The 17,448-nt window shown below is 41.8% G+C and overlaps 1 protein-coding gene across 8 annotated transcripts in view; it reads left to right on the forward strand.

The window, feature by feature from the left end:
* The window catches only part of PIEZO2 (piezo type mechanosensitive ion channel component 2), a 1,512,892-nt gene extending 1,497,999 nt beyond the window's left edge, over positions 1–14,893 (forward strand). For all 8 annotated transcript variants that reach the window (XM_069613375.1, XM_069613368.1, XM_069613370.1 and 5 more), the window contains one exon: positions 12,309–14,893. In XM_069613375.1, coding sequence (XP_069469476.1) covers positions 12,309–12,561 — 253 coding nt within the window. In that variant the 3' untranslated portion in view covers positions 12,562–14,893. The remainder of the gene's footprint in view (positions 1–12,308) is intronic.
* The last annotated feature ends 2,555 nt before the right edge of the window (positions 14,894–17,448 follow it).

Here is a 17,448-nt window from a genome sequence, read left to right on the forward strand (position 1 = left end):
TGTTGAGCAGCAGGAATGTGCGTTTCTTCTTTGCTACTGTGATCTCCCTTGCGTCGAGGTGCATTTCAAACTGCGGCAGCCAGATCTCCCATTGGATGGCTGCTTCCGTGGTGAACGGGTCGAAAGGTGGCATGAGGGTGGTGAGCGCTGGGTCAGGCTGTTCTGTGTTGGCACCCCTCCCTGCCGACGGGCTTGGGCTCACCCTCAAGGGGCTAGTGTTTGTGCTTGACATGGTTGGTGTTGTGGGGTTTATTTTGCGGTGGACGGGTGTCTCCTCAGCTGCTGGTGCGACCATGTGTTCCTGAGGTTGTCACCGTGAAGGTGAGAGGGGTGATGTGGTGTCCAGGACTTGCCCCTGTACTTGGGATTGCACTCACCGGTGGTTTGCAGCAGAAGGATTGGTTTCTGGAGCAGGCTGTGGCTTGTTGTGGATTGTGATGCTTGATCCTGTAGAGTGTTCAAATCCACTGTGCGTGCTTGCATCTAGCGTGCGAGTAGGCCTCATGTAGATTCCTAGAATGTTGGAGGTGCCAGACCGAGGCTCCCGCTTTGCGTTTATGGATACGCAGCTCCGGCAGGCCTTTTGGAATGTTGGGGGCCTGAGAACGAGGCTCTCCTTTCGTACAGAGCCTTCCTAAATGTTGGGGGCCTGAGAGCGAGGCTCTCCTTCCGCACAGGGCTCTCCGTGACGGCACCTTGATTCAGTTGCGCGTGGGCCCGCTTCCTCGTCGTCAGTGTGATGTCGGGTTTCCTGATGGTGGAAACCCGACGTGGGTGATTGGGCCTGGCAGGGCCTGATAACGCTGCGCAGACGCTGCACAGGACAGAATACACACTACCACTTGTTGCACTGAATAAACCCGGACTGACGTATATCCACCAGTTCCGGTGTTGCCTTTATTTTCCTTCTCCCCGCCCCTGACAGGTGACCGGGTCTCCCGGCACGTGACACCACACCTGGGAGGTAACGGTTAAGTGGACAATTTAAAGGCCGATATGCCAAAAGAGATGGAAAAGATAGATACGTTCTAAACTCCATTATAGTTTACAAACCATTCTAAGCATTTGGTTTCCACAGAATTTCAGCCTACCACCATTCTGTGTGTCTGCGCATTTAAGAAAACATAATCCTACCCACGTTGACAAAAATTAGGTTGAGACAGCAATTCATCTGAAGAAAATGAATTTTCAATCGCAGATAATCCAAAAGTCTAAACATTTTTCAAATATGAATGGCTGCAAAAGAAATATATTTTGAGGACAGCAGAAATGCTGGCTTTCCTACTGCGGTCACATATAACATCCCTTCTGAAGCCACTAGCCTGTGCATAAGCATGAAGAAGCATGACTAAAGGAGTCAGAAAGAATCCGGGAGAATTGGCATCTAGGTCCTCAATGAACAAATGTACTGTCGCTAGACGTGGAGATGGAAGTGAACTATCAACTTTGAATATTTCATCATCATGTTGCATCTTTTCATAGCCTTCATCCATAATGTTATTAAAGCCCATGAAATGAAAACGTTTTTCTTGGACCAACATGGCTACAAGCAATCTCACTGACAAAATTGTAGTCGGTATGATTACTTCAAAGAGTATCTAGAAGTCCAAAAAATTGAGTCCAAATAGGACTTTTTCTCTTAATTAGACGGATGGAACATTTTCAAAGCTGTGTCATTTGGGATTTGAAAATACCACATGTATGATATAATCAATTGAAATCATTATATTGTAAATTAGCATGGTAAGTGGGGTATATATTGCAATGATGACATCTAAAATTCCTGTGAACACTCACTGTACCAACCCTGATTCTCATTAAATGTGGTCCTTTTGACTGCTCCCCATTTGTGCAGCCACTGATTAAACCATTGACCTACCATGATCCCCCTCAGCTCCGAAGGGAAACAACTCTGCATAAATGTCATTGTGTATCTGTTTGTTAAACCTAGTAAAGTACTGTTAAATTTATAGGTACCTGAGTAATCGTTGTTTGATCTGGAAATGCTTTGTGCTTCACAAAACTATAGCGTTTCACAGATAAGTCTACCCAATACCAGCCCATTATATAGCGACCATGCACTGAAATGTTAATCGTAGGAATTGTTAATAATGAAGATTACCCAAGCATACAGCACAGGGAGTCTTGATTCTATTAAAGGGGTGAGTTCTATGCTTAACTTCTTTAAATGCCATTCTCAAGCAGCCATTCAAATCTTACAACATCATATATAAAAGCTTCTTCTTTTTTTGTTCAACTTCATTGCACTTTGGAAAACTGCCAGAGGAAGTGAACACCACCTCACATATGTTTCTAATTTTTTAAGTCGTTTTTCATTTCTGAATGCTGACCAATCAGAACCTCTCCCTTCCGACATGGCATGTCCTGACTGTGTCCTTTCCTCATCTTTTTCATGAACTCGAACAGAATTGTGCAACTAGAAAAAACTTTGCAAGAACAGAAACAATAGTCTGGGCTGGAATAACTTGAAACGCCTCTAGCCACCTTCACCACAGCATCAGTGCTCGGCATCTCTTGGAAGGCACGTCGGGTGTGACTCATCTCAGACTCGTGGAGTCTTCTGATCCTACCCTGTTAAAGAGAACATACAATTAGAGAGTGGAATATGCTACCAACACAACCAAGCATGCAAAACACTATCAACTCCCCTTGCATACCTTGCGTATTTTGGGCCGGATAATGCTTGCCTTCATTTCTTTGATAGAATCAATACTGCCTGTCCTGTAAGCCTGGGTAATCTTCATTTTATGGGCTTTATCAGTGGTTGGGCGAAGCAGTAGAAATGTGGTGATAGTAGCGTAACCCGCCACGTCCAATCCTGAGTTTGGGCGGAAAGTAGTAGCTTTGCCTCCAGCTTTTAGCTGGCAGTAAATCTTGACACTTTCTGCCCATCTGCAGTGCTATTATTGTGGTGCTATTAGCGCCGGAGGTAATATCCCCGATACTGCCCCACAGAGTCCTATGGGCTCTTAACAAAATGGGAAGTAACACCACAGCTCGGGATCCAGCGCTTATAAGACTGGACCGAGTTGCCGTAACGCTATTTGCGTTGGCGGTATCCACTCAGATTTACTGCTGGGATACCGCCAAACCTCTGATGAGGCCCTATGTCAAGGCCAGAGGCATGCATTAAGCATGTTCAAAGCGTCTCACTACTGCAGCCGCTGGCCAAAAAACAGACTTGAAATAGAAAGTCCTAAAGGCGGAGTCACTAGACCAGTTGGCCTCCTTGAGAATATCTTGCAATGACATACCCACAGCAAATGCTCTGTATGCCATGGTCCCTCTAACCAAATATGCACCGAAAACTGAAATGTCTTTTCATGCTAAGGCCAAAATCTCACAATCAGTAGCTGCAACACTCCCTATGGCTTGACCTCAGCTGAGAATCGTTCATTTCCCATAATACATTGTCCAGAAAATACAGGTAGGAAAGAACATTCAAATTACCCTTGGAATGCTGTGTGATATTAAACGCTACACCGTCCAGATAAAACACTTTCTTCTCAATTTCTAATGCTTTGATGTCAGACACTCTCCTGCATGATACCAGGCATAGCAGCATAGCTTTCTTACCAGATAGCTGCTGTCCCAATTGCTGGTTGTTATTTGGCCATTGTGAAAATGAATCCAATCTTTGTTGACGTCCCATAACTTAATCTACTTTGGGGCTGGCCGTTGATTGATCTTCACACCTCTCAGCAGTCTGACTACTGTTGGGTGTTCCCCCACAGGAGCACCATGTATGTGCTCATGCCCGGCTGAGATGGCCGATCTATAAACACCTATTGTCTGGAATATCTTTCCCTCTTGTAACAATGAAGCCAGAAAGTTTAGTACTTGTACTATATGGGCAGAAACAGGGTGAACACTCTGCTGCACACACCAGGCCTCCCAGCGCTGCCATGAGGCGCCATTGCTCCTGAACGTGGAAGGGGCCCAAGATTCTGTGATGAAGAAAGCAGCTTGTTCTAAAATTCCCAGCACACCCCACCTTTGCCGAAACACTGCAAACTAGAAGGTGGAGGCTCTGCGCCTGAATCAGGGGATGAGGTTGCCCTGTCGGGTCTGTTAGCAGGTCCCCCTGCAATGGATTAATCCAAGCGAAATCCGAGGAAAGTTCCATCAGAACTGGAACCGATGCTGGCGATACCACAACTTCCCCTTTCTCCATGAGACATGTTTGTCTTCTTCCTTGTTCTTCCCCATCGTACACTTCCCCCTCCTCCTCCCTCTCCCCTCTTTTCTGTTACTGCACTTGCGTGCTCTGAATTGTCTCATGACCTAGTAGGAACATTAGTGTTTGTCTTCTTCCCTGTTCTTCCCATTCCTACACTTCCCCTCCTCTTCCCTCTCCCCTCTTTTCTGTTACTGCACTGGCACGCTCTGAATTGTCTCATGACCTAGTAGGAACATTAGTGTTTGTCTTCTTCCCTATTCCCCTCCCAACCTCCAACTCCCATCCTCCACCATTCCCCTGCATTCTTATACGGCACTTGCACGATCCTAATGTCTCAAGACCTAGTAGGAACGTTATTATTTTGTTTTTTCTTGCCTGTACCTTCCCCTCCCTTGTCTTGATGTGCATTGAAACACAATTCTGCTGTATAGGTGCATTATAAATACCCAATAAAAAAATGTAATCTTCGCAAGAGTTCTGGCTATTATCATCATACAATGTGGGAATGCATAATGTGTTGCCCAGGCCCATTCCTGAAGGAATGCATCTGTGCCCTAAGTCTCTGGGTCTAATCTTCAACTGAAGTATTTGGGTAACTCGGCGCTCAACCTGAATGTGAAGAGATCCAAGTGCAACGGCCCCCATAAACTTTGTATTCTCTTGAAGACTGCTCTGTGTACCATCCAATCGCTGGAGTCCACAGGTCACAAGAGTTCCAATCCGCTACTACATTCTGAGCTCCTGGCAGACATTCTGCTGTAATCGAGATCTGCTTATCTAGGCAGTAATTCCAGAAACCCTTTGCTAACTCCACTAGCATCCTGTATCTCATCCCCCCCAGGTGGTTGATGTATCGAACTGCATATGTATTGTCCATCCTGATGAGAATGCAACAGTTTGCTTTGTCCTTTGGTAACGCCTTTACCATGAAAGAGCCTGCTAGTAGCTCTAAGCAATTGATGTGCGGATCTAGCTCTGCCTGAGACCATCTGCTGCCAGTCTCTAGCTGCCTGCAGCTTGCACCACATCCTGAACTACTCATGTCTGACTCTATTATTAATTCTGGTGCATCTCCGAAAATGGCCCAGCCAGTCCACACTTCCATGGTGTGGAGCCACCATCGTAACTCTTTCTTGGCTTCCTCGTCTAGAGGAACTAGCTGATATTTCAGGCCCCCCAGTAAATGCCTGATCTTCAGCCTTTGCAATGCACCTTACTGTAACTTCACTGGAAAAATGGCTCGTATCGAGGAAGCAAATAGCCCCACTAATCTGGCTAGATTCCGAAGCGATATATCCCTCTTCTTGAGAAATACTTTTATCTCCTTCTTGATCGCTCCCATCTTGGGAGCTGGAAATTCCAGCTTTGCTTTTCTGGTGTCGATCAAAAAAACACAGGAACTCCATGCGTTTGTTTGGAATGAGCTCTGACTTCTCCCTATTTACTAAGAAACCTAGAGACATAAGAAGCACGCTTGGCCACTGCCCTTGCTCAAGTAGTTGACTTCTATCTTGCGCTAAGAAAAGAATGTTGTGTAAGTACACAATCATTCTTACACCCCTTTCTCGAATCGTGACTGGGCACATCAGCTTGGTAAAGGCACAGGGAACTGAAGACAGCCTTAAAGGCAGGCACTTGAACTGCCATGCTTGCCCTTTCCAGAGAAAACGCAAGTATGGTTGATGCTCGGTGAAATACGTATCCCTCAGAATGAGTCTGGCTAACCAGTCTTCTTTCCTGAGGATGTCCCAGACAAGATGGATCCCCTCATCTTGAAATGTCTGTAAAGTAACCAACTGTTGAGACCCTTCAGGTTGATCACCGGTCTCACTTTGCCTTGCCTGTACACCAGGAACATATTGCTATAGAATTCTTTTGGCTGAGGGAGCCATTTCTCTATGGTCCCCTTCAATCTTAATTTTTCTTATTCTGCCTCTAGCACTTTATACTCGGTCTGTGAGGAGTAACCTGCAGAGGGATATGTGCTTAATTGATTCTTGAACTCTAGCAAAAACTGTATCAGGAAATATTTTTTGTATTGACAATTGCACCTACTCAAGCGCTGTGAAGGTTCCGACAAACTTGTTCATTTCTTTAGCAAAGGTCTTCCAGGATAGTAGACCCTGCGCCGCCTTGCCTGCTTTGTATGATGCTCAATTCTCTACCTTGTTATTTATTTTCAGCCGCAAGCTTATTCTTTCTGTGGATAATGCACAGTTCGTATTGCCTAGCATGCATACTGCTCACTGCACCCAGCTGGTGAGCATCTAGGTGTCTATTGATTCACCTGTACCCTTTTCTCTCTCCAGAAGGTCCATTATCTTCACAATGGCTCCAACTATGTCAAGGCCCTTGTCCTGGCACCCTTTCCATGCCCTGTCTATGCCTTTGCTTTGGATGTCTTTATAATGAAACTGAGCATCCTTCGGTCCAATTGTGACATATCTGCCACTTTCTTTGGTAGCTCAGACCTCAGGCATTCTGCTTTCATGCAAAATACGCAATCCTGAGCCATATATGCCATCACATTGAGAGAGGCCACCAGTCAGTGGATTTAAGATGGCTGATGCTTCCAGATCAAACATGTCAGAGATCTGCTCAGGCTCCTCCTGCTTTTTAAGGCCTTTACATAACCCTGGTCCTGACCCATCCTCTTGCTCTGGTAATAGTCAGGATCAGAGTCTGCATCCCTTGTGTTTTGCACCCCTGGGGAAGTGGGAAATAGGCTGGGCTTAGTCAATTTCTACATTTCTACAGGAAGACGTCTCTGAGCTTCTCAAATGCATCGGCTGCCTACTGGGGCTTCCTTCGTATTCCTGTATCTAGAAGAGCCTTTTCTCGGTTCACTCACCTGTTGCTCAATTGCTCAACCCTTTCATGAGGGTGGACATTAGATGATACTTCGCCGGGACTGGCTGCTCCCCGAAAGTGTGCCCCTTTTACATTTGTCAAGGCCTCTACTGCCCCTCAGTGCTTTCAGTGCTTTCAGGACCTCCAGTCTGTCCTGCAGGGGTTTCACTGTCTGTGACACAGCCTGTACGAGTGAGTCCCCCAATACTCTCTTTAAGCTGAGAGTCAGATCTTTGTCCTCTTCAGCCATCATCTCTTCCTCACACTCATCTTGGCTCTCTCTCAACCATAATAGCCTCCTGGCTCTCATCACTCAGGAGTCTTCCATTTTATTATTATTTATATTTTTTGGAATTTATATTTTTTTATAAACAGGCAGTATTCTGATAAGCTCAATGAGTTGCCTACTCACCCCTGAAAATAACATGAGAATGTCATCAGGTCACCAGATATTTGGCTCAATGACCCACCAGAGGTTGTGGGTCAGATTTGGGGAAGTTTGGAGCTCATATTGGAAAACCGCTTAAGTAACACAGAGGGGACCTGTTACATTTGCACTTTGTGGCATAAAGGTACCCTCTACATAATGTTCATCCATTGTACATCGAAGTGCAAAAGTGAGCTGTAAAGTGGAGGCATAGTCACTTTTGCATCTCTCTTTTGCACTCCCTCATGCAAATTGAGTAAATGCCTGCCTTTTAGGCTTAGCAGGCAGTGTTTACAATGGGTTCTTGTGGGATCTGTCTGTTTTTTGCTAGTGTAAAAAGAAGGAAGATTCCATAGGAATCCACATCAATTTTCATGCTGGAGTAAATCCTGTATTATTTGTATGACGTAGAGGAAGGGAGAGACAAAATCTCAAATTACAACCCATGCCCCGTCGCAACCATAAATACAAATGAATGAAAGTTTGGTGTGGAGTAAAATTAATGTGTAAAACGATTACACAAACATTTTACACATGATTTTTACTCTAAGCCATATTGAACATGAGCCCTTTTTTTATTTCATTTCATATAAAGCAGTTTACATCTTCCCAAAATGCACAAAATAAATTGTGAATTTGCCACTGAACGGTACAGATGTACGTTTTTTTCTGCAAAATAAATCAATCTTCTAAACCTACTGAAAGCAGAGAAGCCAGTCACCAAAGTATACCTCAAAGAATCGGTTGCACAGCCATTTCCACTCAATGGTATCTATGTGTGTTAGACATTGGGTGCATGTGCCATCAGTTTTCTATTTGAGAAGGTTATAAAAAAAGCTACATTGCCTTTTCAAGATGACAGGCATGTGCACAGAGCTACATAAGCCAGAAATCCATACAGAGTTTTGAAATTTAAAATGTAAATGTTATCCTCCCCTGAGAATCATCATACGTTGCCAAGCTTTCCAAATTCTCCCTTACATTGAAGTTGGCCATGTTAAATTTCAACCATTTCAAAACCCAGGAACCAGGGATACTAATGTGTTTTGGCTCTGGGCTTACATTTTCTGGCATCCAGCATAGCTTATTTGTTTGTTTCTTATCCCATTTCTCAATAGCACATGAACATGTCTGTGACCGTGTTTCACCATTTGCAAAAAGTGGTATTTCAGTGAAAGTAGAATTTGACAGACAACAAGCTGCTTTCTTAATTTAATGCTAACACCTGCTGGTAGTTTCTGGCTTCTTAGTATGAGGTTCTAAAATAAATGGTATTCAAAAGTGAACATAAATAAGGATACAGATTTCTAGGTTAGGCCCACTATTATATTCTATTTTCACTTTATGGCACATATAGCATTTACCATCTGCCTGGGGCATTATAAATGTAAAGAATAACCCTGTCAAGAATAACCCTGTACTCTGGGCTGACGTGTTGTACCATCTGTTAATCCAATTGTCAAAGACTCTAGGGGGTCATTATGACTCTGCTGGTAGCCGTGCTGGTAAATAATTGCCCATTCCCGGCAGCTGCATAATACTACTCCTCATTCTCATTTGAGCCCCATTGGACTCAATGGGAATGGGGATGACGGATGCATTGTGCCGGTGCATCCGTCAAGGTCTGTGAGCGGGTGCCTTTCCGCCCACAAGGTCAGACCTGGCGGGCTGAAAGGCTTCCGCTCGCAGACTCGTAGTTTGCTGGTCCAGAAACAACGATACTGGCAAGCTTACCGGTACAGTTGTTTCCGGACCGGCAAACTTGTAATGAGGCCCTATGTCTCCACCTTCCTGGTCTACTTTGATAGTGTCCCAATTTTCAAAAAAGGCAGGCGCGAAGATCCTGCCAGTTATTGGCCCATCTCAATGACTGACACCACATTAGAAATTTTTGCCACATTATTATTAAGGGAACTGACCATGTGGGAAGAAGAGATCAACCACCCGAGCACGTTGCAAACGGGCTTCAAAAGGGTGTGGGCACAGTGATGAGTGGGATTTCCTTGACTGCATGTTTATCTGACACTGGGTCTGCCTCTTGTCGATCACTCTATGTTGCGACAATAGACATATCCTCAGCTTTTGATAATGTTAATATCTCAATGTTATGGTCCAAATTGTCTAGCTGGGGGATGAATCCAGATCTATTACGCCTGATTCAACTGCTATATTCTAATAACTCCACAAAGGTCAGAATAAGCAGGCTAGGAGAGCTATCAAGAAGTATCAGTTTGAAAAAAGGAGTGCACCAAGTGTGCATTCTCACCCCTACTTTATTTAATTTATATCTTGCCTATTTATGGACAAAGAGTGGTGAGTGAGGGGGATTTGTCTGCTTGTGGCCGGGCCTGAGGTTGAGCTGCATTGCATGTGAAGAATTTAACTCTTATGGATTATACCCAGGCAGGGTTACAGTGTCAGTTTATGGGAGTAGAAAAGTATCTGAAGGTTAACCATCTCCAGATTAATTCCAAGAAATCCTATGTTATGGTCAGTACTGATCGAAGGAAATCCTGTACATTTAGTTGGAAACGAACTAACAATCTGTTCCATAGAGTTGAATCAATTTGTTATCTTGGGTTCATAATATCTACTAAAAAACATTGTGAACATCTTAAATTAAGATTGGATGATAAGATCTGCTCTTGTACCTCACTGTTGAAGGTTACTAAATGGAAATGATGTGCCTATTCACTGATTCTGTTTATTGAGTTCTATGGAGCTACGGATATTGCTGTTATTCTCTATGGATACGAATTGTGAAACATCAGTGACAGGACATTTTTTGATGCAATGGAGTCCCTATCAGTGCCATTAGATGGCAGCTTGGTCTGACCTCTTGGTGGTCACAATACATCAGAAGAAGCATCTCCTTACTGACCACTTTAGAGCACTCAAGCAAATCATCATTCGAGTTCTACATAGCTGCACTACTTGCAAAGGATTCAAATCGGTAGCCAAGAATATTAAAGAGGCAATGCAAAAATGCTCTTGAGATGGTAGATTTGAATGGATCGAAACCGGATAGTATATTGAAGAAAAAGTTCAAAAACTGGGATGGGTCGATGGATCTTCAAGATCTGGGCAGGCTGAAATCTTACTCTGGTAAAGAACGTTTCACATACTGCTAACTGATCTAACCTTACTTAGCTAGATTTCCTTCACCAACATTCCAAAAGTGGTATTTGAAATTTAGATTAAAATGCCTCCCCACTCTATAGTTCATTGGTCCACAGTTTAGCAAAAATTGCAAATGTGTACAGTATGTGGCCTGGGTCTTGAAACTCTATTCCATCTTGTGATGCGTTGCCCTGCCTTTTTGGATCTGAGAATCCAATTCCTGAGACATTTTGTCCACTCAACCTCCCAGATACTAACCCAGGATCTATGGAGTAGACTCATGACTGGGTCGCTTGTGTCCCTTAGCCTGGCCCTTGTTAGGATGTTGATGATGAATTTTGTCAAACTAACTAAGGTAACAGAGCAGAGTGCGATTGACCTTGCAGGGATTGATGATGTTTGGACGTGTGAGTCCTCTGTAGTGATGTAGGTACCATATCACTATATTCGCTAGTTGAAATTATATGGATATTTGTATTATGATAAGTGCTGCTTGAAATTTATGTTATCGGTTTCTGTCTTTTTTTCTCTCTCTTGTTAAATTATCTCAGCTCCTGATTGGAGCGCATTTTAAGTTTGGAGTTCTGTATATGATATGCTTTATATGTTTTTTCTCTTTTTTTTCTTGTATAAAGGAATTGTGTAAATGTACTTTTTGCACTTAAAATACAAATAAAAGATAAATTATACATGTAAATGCTGGGCAGTAATGCACGGGTGGCTTGGAATTACAAAATGCAACCTAACTCTGCTCAGTTTCCAGGTATCTTTCCCACCAGCTTTTCCTATTCCACCCAGCAGTTCACTGAATGATTAAGCGGAAATCAAAACATATGTTCCCTCTCCACCAGAAGGCATTTTCTTCACTGACCTCCCTCTGGGTGGAAGAAAATCTTTTTATAACCCTTTGTCCCACACCATGCCCCAGTTCTCCAGGATATACTCTCGTCTCACTTTGAAAATGCCCAGATTAAGACCAGCTAGAGGCCACAAAATGTTTGAAATTGGGCAGTGCTTGGCATTTATCATGTGTGCTTAATACGCTTGGTGTTCAAACCTGAGGAGACTGTGAGCTGGTCTTATCTATGTGGGGAATGCGCCATTCGAATACTAGCTTGCTAGATTACGGTCCACTAATGGCTATGGACGTCGGTCCCGTCACCAAAGAATCCCTGATAATGATCAGTCACTACCTCCTAACTATAGCCAACTGATCATTTGACTTATAATAACCCTGAACATTCTGCCACCTACTGCAAAGTACAACATAAAAAAGAAAATATTATATAAGAGAATTATACATTGACTTGTCCTCGGGAGGACATCAGAGTTCCAAGTACACATCTAATAGGTGGTCTTCTTTGCCGTCATTCACAAATCTGTACTGAAATTTAAACCTGTGTTTACGAATCTATGACAAATATAATGCCCATAAAATAGCTCTTGTGAGAAGTAGGAGTTAATAAAAGCATAGTTGAATTATATGGGGATGCTGTACTGCTTAGTTATGGTTTTAGGTTCTTAGTCTGCTGTCCTTTAACATCAGATGAACCTCTTGACAAAAATATAAGGTGTCAGGCTGTATGTTATTGAAATTGCACGGAGTAAAAATGAAGATTGAAAAATATCTGTTTTGTTAACCTATCCTATTGTGTCACCACTCCTGTGAATCAGTAAACAAACTCTCCCTTTGTTCTTTTTATTTCCTAGCATTATGGGATTGTATGCCTCAGTCGTGCTGGTGATTGGAAAATTTGTTAGAGAATTCTTCAGTGGCATTTCACATTCCATCATGTTTGAAGAATTACCAAATGTGGACCGGATACTGAAGTTGTGCACAGACATCTTCTTAGTGCGAGAGACCGGAGAACTGGAATTAGAGGAAGACCTGTATGCCAAATTAATATTCCTATACCGATCCCCAGAGACTATGATCAAATGGACAAGGGAAAAAACAAAATGATCACTGGGGACACAGACTGGGAATCAGTTGACATTGTTTGAATAAAAAGCACAAAATTAGCATAAGAGCTTGTCCTCTTATTGTTAGGTAGCAGTGTTTTTTCACTTGCAGAGCCCAAGAGGTTACTTACTTTGGAATCTACACTGCCTTCCAAATTAAGGAATATTGGTAAAGAAGGCTTAATGATGCCACTCCTCCAGAAACAAGGGAACTATATTTCTTATTTGGTCACTGGATGTCCAACTGCCTGAAGGGCTGGAAAGGAAGAATTAAAGAAAGAAGGAAAGAGAGAAGTTACAAAGGAAAGAAAGAAGCAAAGAACGGAGAATAAAAGAAAGGATGAGAGAAGGAAGAAAAAGAAAGAAAGAAAGAAAGAAAGAAAGAAAGAAAGAAAGAAAGAAAGAAAGAAAGAAAGAAAGAAAGAAAGAAAGAAAGAAAGGTCCAGTATGAGGAAATAAAGAGAAACAGGGAAGGAAGGAACTCACAGATTGTGAAATGAACAATGACCTTGGACACGATGAAACCATTTGGATTGTGCAATATGTTGTCATGCAGTTCGTTACTGAACATTCGGGCCAAGTCATGGGGGTTTACTGGCCTCCGACCATACCCAAGACATCTAGCAGCAAGAGGAGGCCGAAGATGCATCATTATTTCAGGAAGAGCAGTTTGATGGTACGGAAGCCTCCATAGATTGACCTCTTAAAGCAAAAACAAACAAAAAGTGACAATCTCCTACACTGCCTTATTTGATTTGTACAGTCAAAGGAACCTTTTCAGTAAACATCAAAGACTTTCTCAGGAAAAAAATAGAAATAATGACAGTGAAGTTGATGGTTAAGAAAATAAACATGTTGACCCATTGGATACTCCACAAGTCAATCTCCCCCGAATACGTGGTTACAGGTGGAATTCATGAAAAGTAACCAACTCACATAGGAAACTAATGAATTTTGTCAATGCTATTCAGAGTTTAAAATTGTACATGTCACTTTGTGTCTTACCTGCCTTCCCCCATTTCATTGATTTGGGCATTGGCTTGCCTAGACCCTGTCATGTGTTTGCTTCCGATACTTTTAACTGTAAGAAAATGTTTACATAAGCATATTTATTCATGTTTTTACATCAAATGCAGATTTTTAGTTTCCTACTTCGGGAACAAGGAGAAGGACAACAACACCTTTTCCTAAATTATTTCAATCAAGGCCACACCATTCTCGTTAAAAAGCATTGTAGCATGAACACTTATGTTTGCAATGTAGTTTTAAATACAAGCAATTTACAGAGAAAAAGAAAAGACTAAATGAGTGGGCTAGGTTATGTAAAAAGGTCATACTGTACAGTTTTGAAAGAATAATGACTTACAATAAATCACATGTTGCAAAGTCATCTTAGGACCATTATTTGCGCTGCATTTTGACATTCCTGAACACTTTATGCACAAGCCATAACGCATTCTGCCTAGGGAAGAACACGGGCTTTTTTTCCCATTCTTTTGAAATAGTCACCAACCTGCCAATACAGATTGAATTCAGTTTCAGTGGAATACTCCGTCCACATCTGATTAGTGCACAGTGACACAAGGGCTTTCTACAACAATGCAGTTCAATGCTACAGGAACTAAGGATGTAATTCGTGCTTCCATTAAAACATGCCATTGATTACATGCTGTGAATTCGAAGAGAAGAACGGCAACAGATGGTAACCAGAAACTCTCAGCAAATTGTAGATAATGATTTATGAAAACCTTCATAAAATGACTACTGCTGATGACTAACGAGTAAATGATTCAAGGTGTAAAATTGTGTTTACACCAAAGACAATATTTAAGAAGGTAATCTACCGTCTCATGCCACTACCCAGAAGCGTAAAGCCACCACTGGATTGCAGGGCTCACTTTCTTGGAAATCTGGTCTGTCCCTTTACTACTCTGATGGTTGAGTATATTACAGAGTCCTCAGTCAATTAAGTCTGTTATTTGTCACCTAAAATGCATATTGTACCCCCCCAACATGGTTTACTGGTGATGGATTCTGGCCACCAATGACAAGTTTCTAATTGAAAACAAGGGAAATAAAAAGGTGGAATTTCGTACTTCTCCACTTGCTATTAATTCACCCAGCTGTTTTACCTCTTTGAAACTGTATTTGCATGATGAATGGAACAGGACGTGGCATTGTACATGATGCCGCATGTGCTAGCTCCTCAATGGAACTCTTCAAAAAGGCAGGCATTTGTAGAATCCTTCTACAGTTCTTGGATCCCAATAGCTGCTTTTTTCATAAACCGAGCAAACAATAAAAATTTCAAAATAAACATGTTTTTCAGCAAATGAGTCTTGTGTAATACTTTCTGCTTTATTGTTATTGTTCATGAGAAAGGTCACAAGGCAATCCAAAAGGAACTTATTTATTTCCGGAGAAACCGGCATTTCAAGTGAGTACTGCACCAAACTTCTATCGCAACTAGTCCAACAAAATGTTAATAATGGTTTGAAACCACAGTTATACATTTACATTATTCAAATCAAACTGATCTCTTTCAAAGAGCAACTGAAACCACATACATCATGTGTGTGAATGATAGTAGTTTGGGGTGTGTGCAGACTCTCAATCTTGACAATCTTGACAACCTTTGTAAAGGTTGAGGGGTCATGAAGGTCATGACATCTTTGCTTTTAGAAGCCTGATATCAACTACGGTAAAAGTGGGCCGCAACTTATTATAACAAATAAACAACATTACCTACAACATTGTTCAAAATGATTATTATAAAAGTAAATTAGTATGACTGATTTGATGAATTTGCAACAGTTGTCGAAACAAAGCTCAAAGGGGAAAGGGATCAATAGTAATGTATATTTTAAAGAAGCTATGACAGTACCTCTGTAGTTATGGTTAAGTTCAAGTTCCTATTAAAATTTCAACCTTGAGAGGCGTATAATATAGTTTTAGTGAATTAAAAGTTCCCGAAATATTTTTCTGCGAAGTCCACATTTTTTGGGAAGGATTTGTGATGTTCCTTCCAGCAGTGGGTTGTGGAGCAGGGTCTTTAAAATTATTTTGTGGGCCTGAAGCACTGACCCAATTGGGGCCCTTAGCACAAGTCAATGGAATGTGGGAATCACACAGTGCCGCTTGTCAATAGCAACATCAACTCATTCTGGCTTCAGACCAAACATCTAGTCTCTGTCACATTGTAGAAATTACACATCTCCAAAAGTACAGTTTCCGTTGTTGGATTGCCTAGTAGGGAAAGCTACTGTTTTGTTCCACAGCCACCCAGATCTCCTCTCCGAGGCATCTCTCTCCTTCTGTGTGTCCCTTTGATTTTGGAGTGCACGCTTTAACTCCTGGTACTCACTTTTACCTCATCTTGTCCTCACCACAACCAGACAGAAATCCACCAAGAGGCTTTCTATTAAAGATTTCAAGAAATCACCCTAAATCCCATCTGCAAAACGTACCTTCATTGTTGATCTTCATATCCCTCTAAAAAATGGTGTGTCTTCATTTAATGCACTACAATTAATGTGCATACTTAAAGATATTCATGAAATGATATATCATCTTCTTAGTTCATCATTCATTTGATGATTAATGTTCTATGACGTACTGTGAAGGCATCATGAAGCAAGACACAGACAACAGACTTAAAGTTCAAACAAAATATATTTATTAACTTAAATGTCAGAATGGTTGAAGGCCTAACTTTCCCTATGCTAAGGTGAGATTTCCCTACCTGAACGAAACTAAAGAAAGTCTGAGTCAAAGAGTTCAACTTAAAAGTATGTCTGTGTCCAAAATCTATTCTTGCCCACACAACTAGAACAAACCGAAGTGTAGCAATGTCAAAGTCAAAAGAAGCAGTGTTTAACTCAATGTTCTGAGCTTCTTCCAGCTCACAGCTTTCTCTCATCTCCCCTTCTCCAAGCACAAGAAAGTTCCATGAAAAAGATTCTTGAAGTTTACCTTTCTCCAGTTCAAGGTTATATAATTCAGAACCAACCGTGGGGTTCCCTACCCCAAGTTTCAAATAACACAATCCAAACAAAAGGGAGTTATGAGACCCCAATCCCAAGACAACACATATATTCCTGCCAATCTTCAGGGTTCCCTTCCCCAAGACGTCAATGTTTTACACAGGTTCCTTGGTACTTGTTCCTGGGCACCAGGTCAACTTTACTTGGTTTCCTTTATTGGTTTCTGGGTTTTATGGTGTGCTTTTGGGCTCCTCTGGTTTCTCCTTATTCATCTCGTGGCTCTGCCACCATGTGTCACGTATCCCTTTAAAGTTTGGGTACTTTCATGGTGCAACAATCATTCAGTATTATTCAATTGCAGGCAGTTCAAAGTTTAATGCAGTCTTATGTTGCTTAATTATATTCAAACTCAAGATTTAAGTTTTTTTGTTGTGCCACATGCATTCAGTATTCAAAGTTTACTGGTTTGCTTCAATGTTAAATTTCCCTTAAATTCAGTATTAAATATTCATTGACTTTCTTTAAGCTTCCCTTCTATTTTGGTATTCAGTATGCAGTGGCTTCCTTTCAATTCACAGTTCATAAGCTTTGTGTGTTTTAGTTTCATTCCTTGGTTGATACTTTTAGTAACGTTCCTTCTAAGGCAACCGTACACTTCAACAACAGGTTAATTGATTCAAAGGAAGGATTCATAACATTCAGAGACTTTCGAAAATGTGCTTGTTCCTTTAACAAGGCACACAAGCACTCTGCTACATTAAGACAAGAGTGCTGGGCTTAGGGTTACAGTTGGTCTGTTGGGCGACTCGTTCAACATTAATTTAATGCAAAAAATAGTTGTAACCAAATCCAAACTGGGGACAGGAATCACCCCTCTGTTACTCATATTCATTTATGTGTCGCAA

This window comes from Ambystoma mexicanum, chromosome 5p, assembly GCF_040938575.1.
Source record: "Ambystoma mexicanum isolate Mex_15411 chromosome 5p, UKY_AmexF1_1, whole genome shotgun sequence".
NCBI lineage: Eukaryota > Metazoa > Chordata > Amphibia > Caudata > Ambystomatidae > Ambystoma > Ambystoma mexicanum.